At 47.4% G+C, this 12,451-nt stretch overlaps 2 protein-coding genes across 9 annotated transcripts in view; one reads left to right on the top strand and one right to left on the bottom strand.

Moving 5' to 3' along the window:
* Positions 1-4,600, top strand: part of BAIAP2 (BAR/IMD domain containing adaptor protein 2) — a 403,422-nt gene extending 398,822 nt beyond the window's left edge. For 3 of the 4 annotated variants that reach the window (XM_069064101.1, XM_069064105.1, XM_069064104.1), the window contains one exon: positions 2,807-4,600. In XM_069064101.1, coding sequence (XP_068920202.1) covers positions 2,807-2,876 — 70 coding nt within the window. In that variant the 3' untranslated portion in view covers positions 2,877-4,600. The remainder of the gene's footprint in view (positions 1-2,806) is intronic. The other variant, XM_069064100.1, reaches the window with a different exon arrangement.
* Positions 4,601-6,573: 1,973 nt separating this feature from the next.
* AATK (apoptosis associated tyrosine kinase) overlaps positions 6,574-12,451 on the bottom strand; it is a 224,685-nt gene continuing 218,807 nt past the window's right edge. For all 5 annotated transcript variants that reach the window (XM_069064086.1, XM_069064088.1, XM_069064091.1 and 2 more), the window contains one exon: positions 6,574-11,512. In XM_069064086.1, coding sequence (XP_068920187.1) covers positions 11,484-11,512 — 29 coding nt within the window. In that variant the 3' untranslated portion in view covers positions 6,574-11,483. The remainder of the gene's footprint in view (positions 11,513-12,451) is intronic.

Genomic DNA, 12,451 nt, shown 5'->3' with positions numbered 1-12,451 from the left:
GGTTAAGTGACTTGTTCAGGGTCACACAGCTAGTAAGTATCTGAGGCCAGATATGAACCCATGAAGATCAGCCTTCCTGACTTTAGGCCCGACACTGTACTTCATCACCTACTTGCCCAATTATGCCCATTTTATGGAGGTGGAAACTGTGGCAGTTAAAGGTTAAATGACTTGCCCAGGGTCACACAGCTAGTTAAGTGTCTGAAGCCAAATTTGAATGTGTCTTCTTGACCCCAGACCCAATCCTTGTAGATCTTGGTTGCCTAGAACAAGGAAGGAACAGATGCCAACTTCTGCCAACAACTCCAGAACCTTTCTACTTGCCCTTACTCCTCTGTCCATAAGCTTTTGAGCAAATGGAGCCAAGAAACCTATTGTTTTCTCATCTCTGTAAGAATAACTGGATGCTACTGGTAGCATCTCTTCCACCTCCAGTCTCTTGAGACCTATCAGAAATACAAGCATGTGGGGCAGCCAGGTGGCTCAGCGAGTAAGAGCACCAGCTCCAGTGTTGGGATGATCTGGATCAAATCCCGGGCTCAGACACTCAGCACCACACCCAGAAATAACTGGCTGTGTAACCTTGAGCAAGTTACTTAGCCCCAATTGCTTTAAAAAAAAAAAAGAAAGAAAGAAAGAAATACAAGCATGTAATCACTCACCTCTACTTCAAAAGAAGCCTGCAAGCAAAGAGGGCAGCCTTCTGGAAATGGTGATTTATTTCCCCTCGGAGGCTCTGCATGTCCTCAGAGCATATGTTGGGATTCGGTGATATAGACAGTTATACCATCACATAGTTTTCTAAAATATTTTTTGGGTGAAGCAAGAGCTATGCAGGTCTGTATGCATCTCTTACCTTTTTTAAAAATCGTTCTTAAGAAAAAGATTTGTATAATCCCAAACCTTTAATTTTAAAAAGGAAAACAATCTTGTTTTTCCCCTCAAATTCTTCCAGTTCTTCCCTCCTGGGCTTTCCCAGTTGAGCTATGGTTCTTGCCTGCTTTGCTTGCTCCTGGCTTGGGTTAGTATGATCTGCCTTTTCCTTCCTGTCCCCTGGCCAGACTCCTCGCGATGAGTTTACACTTCGGCTCTCTCCAGCACTAAAAGGTAATATGCCAGTCAGGAGGCTTGGGGACCAGCTTCCTCTGGCTTTACCTGGGAGTCTACCTCCCCTGTCTGTGCCTTAAGCTGACTCATTGTTATGTCGTGTCTGTGTTGTCTGTCATTGCCCAAGGGCACCTTATGCTGAACCTGTCTTGTCCCCTTCACTTGCTTTGTGGGAGCTCATCTTTTAAACCTGGCATCTCTAGACCCCAACTGGAGGATGGTACAAAAAACGAGGAGTCTTCATCTGTTTCCCTGTCCCTCGCAGCGTTCTGTCCTTATCTCGTTCCATCATGCCCGCTTGTGTCTTGTCCCTTTGGCTTTGGCCCACAGATTGGGCTGGTGGGTAGGTCAGAATGTCAAATGGGAGGGAAGCAAGAGATCAGTCCCAGGGACCCGTGCTTCTCCCTGGAGTGGCTGGCGAAAGCTGTGGGGCAACTGTATTTGGCCCTTCATCTATCTCCAAATCTCTCCTGAGAGGAGGAACCAAACTCACTAAAGATCTGGGTCGTCAACCTGACAATTGGCCATCATTGTGATTTGGGTCCCTGCTGGAGCCTAAAATGTGGCTGCACAGTGTGTGTGTGTGTGTGCATACATGTGTGTGTCAGAAACAGTACAAAGGGCCAGTACTTGGGTGTACCTCGTGCTTGCCTTAGGGCTTCATGGAGTCTTAGGGACAGTTGTCTATCTGTGTGTGTATCACATAATGTATCACTAGACAACATTATTGTCCTGCATCTGTGTATGTATGTGATGTAAAGAGATGTTCCTGTTGTGTTGGAAACTCCTCAAAGAAAGGAGCTCCTCTGCTTTAATTGGGATGCTAATTGATTGGGACTTTTCTCACTAAACACTTCCATTTGGGCCATGTTTGGGGCAGTGCTTTTGAAGGTCACTAAAGACCCCTCTCTAGAAGGCACTGATTCTTTCTTAATCTTGTTCTCATACAGCGAATTTCTGCTTTGGTGATGGAAAACAGCTGGTGGGACACTCCCATGAACACCCTAGGTGAAAATAGCTGGGGGGACAGGTGGTTTCCAAATTCTCCCACCCTTCCTGCCCCCTCTAGCAAATGGAGTGGCTGAACATGCTTTGCTATCAGGTGCCCTCCAGCAACTGGGGAGTAGTTCCTCTTGGCCCCTTCTGTTTACAGAAGCAGCCAGAATAGACTGAATTCTATGGAGGAAACGATTCTGATCCAGTATGTCTGAAAGACAGTTTTGAAATCTTAAATGTAAGAGCTCTTGTGTTTGGCTCAGTGGATAAAATCCCACCCAGATCCACTACAGAAAAATGCCAAAAATGGACTTTTGTACCCCACCACTCGTCCTTAATTTGCAAGTCAATTTTTTAAAAAGTTTGTTGGAAATGATTTAACATCAGCCAGCCTTGCAGACAGATAGTTCTTAAACTCACAGGTCCACAGATATACTTAGCCCACCCAAAGATCTCAAATTACTAATCAATAAATGGGGTGACAAGGAATTTTTTAATGGCATATCCAAGCATTTGAATCCCTCTTTGCCCCATCTTACTGCCTGTCTGCAGGGCTCAGGCCCAAGACTGGGTGGCATAGGACCAGATGAACTTGGAAATGAAGCCAACAAAGCCCATTTCCCCTTTAAGCTTCACTCCTTCCTCAGTAGGGATGCTGGGAGTACTCTTCATTAAAGACTTGCTTTTTCTCTTCTCTCCACAGAAATCCCTTTGCTAATGTTCAGCTAAAGCCAACGGTGACAAATGACAGGTCTGCCCCTCTCCTCAGCTGATAGCAGTCTTCTCCAGCTGGTGTCTCCATTTTAGACCCATACACATAATCTATTTTGTAATCATTTGCATGTTTTCCTGAATGTCCTTTGTTTTGGGGGTGGGAAGGGAGTGTTTTTCCTCCAGGCTGTTGATCCAAGCCTTTTCCCCAGGTTCCATCCATCCTAGCCTTCAACCTTACCTGGGCAGGATCCTAGGCATTCAGGGGGAGGGAGGAGGATGGAATGGTAAGAGGCTTTCCTTTGAAATCACCTTGTCCGAAGACTGAGTGAACTGGGACGAGTTTTCCCCAGAGTTAAAGAACCAATGTGGTTGTGATCTAGGTGGGCTACTGAACGTCAGAAAAACTCTGCTTTTTGGGTTTCCCCTCGTGGGTACCTCATTGGGTACCATTAGTACCTCAGGAGTAGGCCAAAATAAATAATTTCTCCCTGCCCCCTCCACCTCCATTATCAATTGTAGAAGTTTCCTCAAAGGAATCAGGGCCTCTTCTGTGGCCCATCTCCTTCCTTATCCCTTAGCATCTCCCTGACCCTGTCTTTGGACAAGAGAGAATAAGACGTTATATAAATTGGGTTGTGCTGGTATTGCAGGATGGGGGAAGGTGGATGGCGTGTGCAGCTGTGATTCTAGCCCTAGCCTTGTGTATATTTTGTAGACTAGCTCAAAGTGCCAAACTCCACCAAAGCTGCTTTTAATGATCTGCATCATAGCAATAAAGTGGGTCCCTTCTGCACTCGCTCACAGTGTTACCTGCCTGCTGTAGTCAGCACTAGTGCTGGGGCCCATCCTCCTTAATTTGACTCAGGAGGGAAGGATTCTTAAAAATCCCCACTATATTTGGTTATCAGGCAGGCAGTAAGACACTAAAGAGGTAACAGGGAGAAGGCAAACCCCCAACAGGAATCTATCCTGGGCTTAGGAGGAAGGTGATCAAGGCTGGATTGGGGACCAGGTGACTCTAGCTTCTCTCTCCATAGCAGGAGAAGAGGGAGCAGGCCTCTGGAACCTTTACCCTATCCCACAGTAGCCCTTAGCTCTAGCAGAGGGATTAGCATGGCAGTCCCCTCACCCCTAAACTACCCAAGTCAGCTGATTGTCCTTACCCAGTGAGTTTGGTCACTGATTATTTAGCATTATTTGGGCTCTGCTGCTACAATGCATTCTTGTGGTCTGTTACAGTTTTGATTTCAGTATGAGGGGAGAGCTTTGAGCCACATCGAGAACCTGTAGTCTCCCCTTAAATATAAAGGAACAACTAACTCTTTGTGATCTATAATCTTTTACTCCCCCCACCTCATCTTTCTTCCCTCTTCCTCAGCAGTACAAGGTCCCCAGCAAGGCTGACCGAGGGTAAGCTGGAAATAGAGAAACTGGATATATAAAGGGAGGGAGAATTATTTGAAGGGAGTGGGCAGGCATAAGGCCAGTGGCCTGGGGGCATCCCCACTCTTGTAGGATTCTGGCAGTTGAAACCTGAGTATTTTATGCATCTTCGTGTGGGTGCTGCGGGCTTCAAGCTTGCTTTCACCTGCAGTAAGCTGTTACCCTCCATTCTGAGTGTGAGCTCTTCTCGCCTAAGCTTCTGGCCCAATGGGAAACCCTTGGGTGCCAGGAAAGTTAACATGGGAGCTATAGTGTTTGCTATAGCCATTGCGGGCCCTGTGGCTGAAAAACTTCTTGTTTGGAAAAATAATTTATAAGCAATTAAAAAAGCTAAGCAAAGTGTGTGGCCTATTTCCTTGCTGACTTGTAGTCAATAGCAGAGAGTCTTCCTGGCTGGAGGCCTTTTTCTGTGTGTTCTGAGGAAAGAGGGAAAAATTGGTTTCTAATCCTGATTTGGGTTCTGTTGTATCTTCACACATCCCTCCCAATGTTCCCTCACTCCCCCTGCCCTGGGCCACTGGGCCACCCCTCCTGTGTTCCATATGGAACTGGATCATGGATGAAAAAGTTCTCTTTGCCTTCCAGAATTCAGTAAGCATTTATTAAGGTTCAATTGGGCATCTGAGTGACGCAGTGTGTAGAGTGCCAGGCCTGAAGTCAGGACAGGAAGACTAATCTTACCGAGTTCAAATATGGCCTCAGACACTCATTAACTGTGTGACCCTGGGCAAGATCCTGTTTGCCTCAGTTTCCTCACCTGTAATATGAGCTGGAAAAGAAAATGGCAAACCATCCAATATCTTTGCCAAGAAAACCCCAAATGGGGTCACAGAGTTGGACATGACTAGAATGACTGAGCAACGTTACAAGGCATTGTTACATTTGAGACACCTCAAGAACCTGTGGTCTCTAGTCTCCCCATAAATACATATATATAGTAATCTTTTACTCCTCCCTCATCTTTCTCCCGTCTTCCTCAGCTGCACAAGGCCCCCAGCATGGCTGACGGAGGGAGGCATCATGCTTAGTGATGGTGATGAAAAGATAAAAACCCCTGTCCCCATAGAAGCTTTCATACCCAGGGATGAGGCATACATGTCACAGAGAGATAGAATAAAGTGATTTTTAAAGTGCTACATCTGTGAGAGGAGAGTGGACGAGTCAGGGTATGGGGGTTTCAGGAAGGATCAAGGTTGACTCCAAGGCTGTGCATTGAGGTAAATGGGAAGGTATCAAAAGAAATGTTCTAGAAAGGTGAGTTTGGGGGAGAGATGATGAGTTCCATTTTGGACATGTTAGATCAACAATACACACAGGTGTTTCTGCCATCTAGGCATAATAAATAAATAAATTATAAATGTGGGATGATCACTGAGGATAGAGAAGAGGGACCCAGGCAGAGTTATGGAAGACACTCCAAAGTTTAATGGGTTAGGAGATAGCTAACAGCCAACAAAAAATAGTCTTTAGACAGACAAATTACGCCAAGAGAGCAGTGTCAGGGACAAAGGTGGGAGTCAGCATCCAGGAGAAAATAAAAGCAGAAATTGTCAAAAAGCTTCAATAGCCAATTAAAAGGCACCGAAAAATGTCCCAGGTTCTACACAGTTTTGTTGTTCATTATAGGTCTTCCCAATTCCAAAGTTAAGGTGAAGTTTTGTTGCCTATTTCCTAAAATGGAGACATCTAGATGGAAGACTCAAGTTCAGATCTGCTTGTAGACAAACACTTACCTATCTGTGTGAGCCTGGGCAAGTCCCAAGTTCTGCCTCAGTTTCTGCATTATAAAATAAGAACAGTAATAGCACCTGTCTCCCAGATTGTGGTGAGAATTAGATATTTCTAAAACTCTTGCAAAGCTTTATATAAATGCCAGCTCTATGATATGTGCTCTAATAGAGCTCATTTTTTCTTGCCACAATCAGGGCTAACATGGTTTTCCCCCAGCATCATCCCCCAGGCTTCACTACTGGCTTTTTTTCCTGGGGGGTTGGGTAGGGTCAAATGGAGGTACCAAGAGATCCTTTGCTATGGTTGCTTGCCCCCAGCCCTCTCCCATACACCATTTGAGAAGTGGCCACCTTGATGGGCAGGGGTCATCTGACCACAGAGAGCCTGGTTTAAGATATTTTAAAAACTTTATTATCAGACCAACGATATTTTACACACATGCTGGGGAGCTGTATGGAAATCGGCACTGGTAAAAAATACAGCAATTATGACCCGTATTGATAAAATATACAATAATAATAATAATAGCCTTTATCTTAATAAAAATATCCAAGACAGCTTGAGCCTCATGCAGCCTTTAAGTTCGGGTTGGGGGGGAGGGTCTAGACCAGCAGCACCTGGTCCTAGTTCCCCTGCTGTCCGAGGCCCAACCTACCCATCAGACGAGATGGGAGACCTGGCAGGGCAGGGCTGTAGGACCAGGGGAAACAAGGACTATTTCCCCTGGGCTTGCCAGGGAGAGGGAGCGCTAAGCCCCTTCCTGCCCAGATACACGACCAGCTCCCACCTGGTCCATAGCTTACCTCTTGGTTTAAAAGGAAACCAGGCTTCTCCCTGAAACTCCAACTTCTGCAGTACAGAACTTGGTCAGAGTCAGATTGAAATTTGGGCTTCCTGCCCATCTCCTACCATCCCTATTAATATCCTTCCCCCACACACACACACAGCAAGAAAAAACGAACAGGACTACCAGAGGCATAGACAGATGCTCTGGAAGCCAAGTTATCAAGTTCCCCTCACCACCCATTTCACAAATGGAAGAAACAGGCCAGTGAAGGTACCCTGCCCCTGTTTGGCACAAATTAGTGGGGGGAGGGATTAGAGTAACAGGAACCAGGAGGGAAGCCCCTGGCTCCCAGGAGGGAAACAGGCAACTGGATGTTCGGATAACCTTGGGGGGGGGGGGTGGAAAGGGGTTCAGGCCTTTAGCATGAGTGCATAAGCAAGATCCCTGTAGGAAGGAAGGCTGTTTGCAGCTTTCATCAGTCCTCTGGTCCCAGCTCCTTGGATTATCAAGGAGGCTTCAACTTTCAGAGGACTGCCTTGTAAAAGATTCTTATTTGTCCGGCTCAGCTCTTCAGGGTGGAACTAGGACTAAGGGTAGAGGGGACACAGAAGCTTGATCCAAGGGAAAACTAAACAAAGCTGTCCAAAGTGGAATGTGGTGCCTCCTCACTGGAGAGCTCCAACCCTACCAATTTGTACCAGGATTCTCAGTCAGGTATGGGTTGGACTCTTAACTCTTACCTCTTTATTCACTCACCATCCTTAACTGCTCCTGGAAGCAGCTTTCTAGGCCACAAGATCCAAAGTCTTGGGAGTTACTCCATTCTTAGACTGAAGGTAAGAATAGTCATTCTGTACTCGCCATACCCCAGTGGGAGTTCAGGTGCTTGGCATGTGGTGCTAAATGAAGCCGGGGGGGGGGGGGGGGTGTAGTCTACATCGTGTCCACCCCATCCCCACCCTCCCACTTCTTAGGAAGAGCCTGTATCTCAAACAACCGGGACTGGATATGAGAATGGCTTTGATTGCAGATGGATCAGAACCCCCACCCCCCCTATCCCATTTAAGGGCAAATCGAGTCAGAAGGCCTGGCAGTCACTGACTCACTTAACTCTGGGCCTCTTTTTCCTCCTCTTTCCTAACTACTTTTATCCAGTTCTAGATAAGGACTCAATGAAATAGATGTACAAGTGATTTGAAAAAAATTAACCCCAGTCTGTCATATTTCATAATGAATCAATGAACAAGGTTCTAATGAGAGTGAGAGAATTTAGGTTGCAGTTGAGATTTTCCTGGCATTCAGGTTCAGTGAACATTGGCAGAGATGTTTGGGGACCTTGTGGCTTCCTTCTCTAAGGAAGGTACCTTGTTTACTTAATGGGATATAGGTGGAAGGCAAGGCCCTGTTGGGATGTAGCATTTTATTTTTTAAATATCTGTTGCATTTGTCAGACTTGACAAAAAAGGAGACACCACCAGGAAGGGTATGAAGGGGAGGCTTCAAACCTAAGCAGCACAAGGCAATTGGACTGTCCCAGAAGGCCTAGGGCTAACAAAAGCTTTCCTGACCTGGAGAGGAGGGTGGCAGTGGCCAGAGCCCCTGAAAATTGCTTAATAGCTTGGCATGGGGCACTTGCCCCTCCTTCGGGGAGGCTGTTCTCATTCTATCCACTTTTAAACCCCACCCCTCTTTGTATAGAGCAGCAGGGGCCTTCTAGGACAAAGGGACTTCCCATAGTCCCAGAAGAATCTGTCTGAGCCTATTACTGTCTTTCCCCACCCCTCTCCACCGGCTCCCATCTGCTTCCTACCCACTTTTGTCAAGACTTGAAGTGGTTGTTTTTAGAGCTGGGGCGGAGGGACCAACACCCTTGGGGTGCAAGGGACAGACCATTTACAGGCATTTTTTTTTTTACCAACTTCTTTCTCTTCCCACTGATACCTTGTTCATTGGTGGCTCAAGGGATGATGTGGGTGAGTGGCAGAATTAGGGTGTTCCCTATTTTCCTGCAATCCGAGGGTGATCTAGAAAGCTTCTGGTCACCAAGGGCCCCCTTCCCTACCAAGGTCCCCCCTCCCAATCTGTACCAGAAATCCCACATTTCTTCATTCCCAGGTGCCCCCCTGACCTCCACCCACAGTTTTGGTCTTCCTGCCCTGAAAGCTGGCACCCAGAGCCCATTCCAAGTCTGCCTTCAGTCAGTAACTTTGTTAGGGTCCTGACCAGTAAACATTAGAGAAACCTTCAAAGACTGGGATAGTTTAACTGAAAGAAGGGATGGCTGAGAGGTCATGTCTGCACTTCAGGTGCAAATATGGAAATGAGATCACTCCCAGGAAAGTAGAGGCAGAAAGGTCCAGCCTGCTGGTGGAAGAGGAGATGTGGTCCTACCTAAAGGTATACCTGGGCTGTCTAACAAAGGGGAAACCCAGGAACTTGTTTGGTTGGCCTCAATCCCTAACCATCTCATCTGTCAAAGGAGACATACTTTATGTTACCTGACTTTACCTGCAGTCATTAAAACCACAGTCAGTTTCTGCCTCTTCTCAGACTTCCTTTTGGGTCTGTCTCATTCCCTTCCTCCATCTCTCTCCCCGGTGCCACTGGGACTTTCAGAGATAGCAAGAGGGAACACTGAGTCAGCAATGTCCCAAAACCTAGAACTGAGCATGTTCGGGGACTGGGACGGGCCCGGCTTCAGAAACCCCTGAAGCATTTGGGGGTTCAACATCTCTTACCTCTCTATGAACACATGCCAACTGGGCTGGACTTTCAAGCTATGACAAGTTTGAATCACACCAGAACACACACACACACACATCATGGAAAAACAATCAACGGTCTCCACCCCCAGGCAGGGGACTCTGAACCACACCTCCCCCCTCCTCAGTAGGTAAGGCTGTCATTGCCCAGAGACACACACAAAACACACCTGTTTACCTAGACACACATACATGCTAGGACATGTAGGCCACCCACAGACAGGTATATACTCCCCACCCCCACATTCCCCCATGATGCTCTTGCACAATATGAACACACACATACACACACTTATCATTCACCTGCCCTTCTCCCCACTCTCGTCTCCCAAGGCTGTAACCCTAGTATAGGGATTGGTCTATTGGCCCCAAAGGAGAAAACACTCTCTTGGCTTAAAGGCTTTTTTTCTTAGCTTAATTTCTTTTTAAATAAAGAAAAAAAAAGTCATTGCACCAGCATTCTAAGCCTCAAACAAATAATTTAAAAAAGGACAAACCAAAAATAAGGTCCCTTCCCCCCACCCCCACCCCCCACCCCTTCAATAAACTCTTTACATCTCTTTGGCAACAATAACTTAAAATTATCACGGTCCCATTCTCTCTGCATTAGCCGTTACAAAAATATTCCTGCAGAGCCCCATTTGCTATTCACCCAGCCTCCCCCCAGCCTGTTCCGTGGCCCCTGAGCAGGGGAAATAGGGACCCCAACACTGAACAAGGAAGTAGACAGTTGGGTGGGAGGGGTCCCCTTCTTTCTCCTTGGCAGTTCAGGGCAGTTATGGCCCTGTAAGCTTTCCCATTTACTGCCTGTGTTCCTTGTAGAGAGGTCATCCCAAACTCTCCCCATCAATTCTTGCTCCCCACAAGCAGCTTCTAGAATAGGACCTGTGGCAGAGGGCCCTAGAAGTCCCATAGTTTCACTGACGAATGAGGCTGTGGCGGTATCGACATCCACCCATCCCCATTGCCCCAAAGCACCAAGGCCCGAGAGGTTGAGGAAACCTTGTTTTCTAGAGGGAAGAAGGACCCATTAGTTTTCCTCCTCCCCAGCTCTAGCCAGACAGCGATAGCTGCTTGGGAAATAATGCCCACACTCCTGCTTGGGAAGGGTCAAAGGGACAAAAACAAAACAATAGAATAAAAAAGAACAGTAGGGAAGGGACATGGGAGTCCCTCCCATTGCCCCATCTTCTAGTAGAGCCAGCTCCTGGCAGAAGCTAGGCAAGGGGGTAGGAGGACAAGGAGGGTCAGGCTAGGAGCCAGCTCAGGAAACCAGCCATCTATCTGAGTTGTAGAGACAAGGTAGAAACATGTCCCAGCGGGAAGTCAAGGGAGACAGTGTTACACTAGTGTGGAGATTCAGAAATCCAGTGTATGTACAGCAGGGTCCAAGAGAGCGAGGACAAAGAAGAAGGCCCTGGGAGGGGCTGACACAGGCTCCCACCCCCACTACAGCTCTAGTAAGCAGGGGAGCACGAGGCACTAGGGCAGCAGTAACAGGTAAGCCCCAAGAAGTCACAGACCACAGGGGGAAGCAAGCAGTACTGGGGTTGTAGTCACCGCCTTCAAGAGGGGAGGTCAAGAAGGGGGAGCAGGATTCTGCAAGCCTACCCTTTAACGCTATCATTTATATATGTATATTTATACACAAACCCGCATGCCTTCAAGCACATATGTCCACAGAGACCATCGTCCATGGCTGCACCTGCACCGGACAAAGGGGCAGAAGGTGGCGGGGATGGGGGTGTCTCTGTGAGCTAGCAGCAAACCAAATGCCTCTGATAAAATCTGTCTAAAAAAATAGAGCCGAATTCTTGACAACCCCCCTCCCCCCCCAATCTCCTCCGCTGCTTTGTCTCTGGCCTGAGAGAGCCATCTCTTCTTGCCCTGGTCCACAGAGCCGTGCCGGCACTATAGATTCTGAAGTGCCTTCCAGGCCCAAGTTATTCTCTGTCACCATCTTCACTGCTTCCTGAAATAGGAGGAAGAGGATGGTTATTCTGGGCACAGCCTACCTCACCATGCATATATCCTGTTTCCCTAACTAAAGTGTGTGCCGTGTCTCAGATACCTTGTTTCCTCTCCAGCATCTCACATACTATCCCAAAGAACACAATAAGTGATTGCTGCCCCCCTCCTCACCCCCACCTCTCCAGCGATACCAGCCTTCTCGCCATTCCTGGCACAAAACACTCCATCCCCTGACATTTTCCCTGGCCATCTCTCACACCTGGGATGTTCTCTATCCTTATCTCTGCCTCCCGGCTTCCTACAAAGATGCCTCCCCTGTTGCTTGTTTCTCATTCAGATTGCATGCAGTTTGTACGTGATATTTGTATGTTGTCTCTCCCATTTGACTAGGAACTGTCTCTTTCCTCTCTTTGTATCCCCAGTGCTTTGAATAGTGTCCAGCCCATAGTAGGCTCTTAATAAATCAGTTTATTGACTGGCTAACTGATAGGCAGGTCTCCCGGGGACACGTTATAGTAAATACCTTATACTCTCTCCTTCCCTTCCTTTTCAATATGCGGCTATAGACCTTTTCTTGATTAATACCACCTGGGGGGGGGGTTCTTTCCTTAGCCCATAACCTCCCTGAGTCCTACTCAGAGGGCCACAAGATTTTTGAGCTACAGTCACTCAGCATAACCCCTTCCAGAGATGGAGCCTAGAGACAAGTGACCTTTCCAAAGTCAGACAGCTAGCAGAGCTGGGATTTAAACCCGAATTGGGCACAGCTAATAAAGATTAGCACTGGAAGGCTAATAGGCAAAGGTGATCTAGTCCAACTCTCCATTTTGCAGATGAGGAAACTGAGGTCCAGAGAGGGGAGCTGGTTTACCCATAGTCACACAGTTAGTGGGGTCCCCTGACTCTCTCCCATATTCCAGCGCTGTGTACTGATCTCAGG

The sequence above is a fragment of the Petaurus breviceps genome, unplaced genomic scaffold, assembly GCF_028583685.1.
Source record: "Petaurus breviceps papuanus isolate PSGF00001 unplaced genomic scaffold, PetGlider_PUasm1.0 90617, whole genome shotgun sequence".
Classification (NCBI taxonomy): domain Eukaryota; kingdom Metazoa; phylum Chordata; class Mammalia; order Diprotodontia; family Petauridae; genus Petaurus; species Petaurus breviceps.
This window is presented reverse-complemented; position numbering and strand designations above follow the sequence as displayed.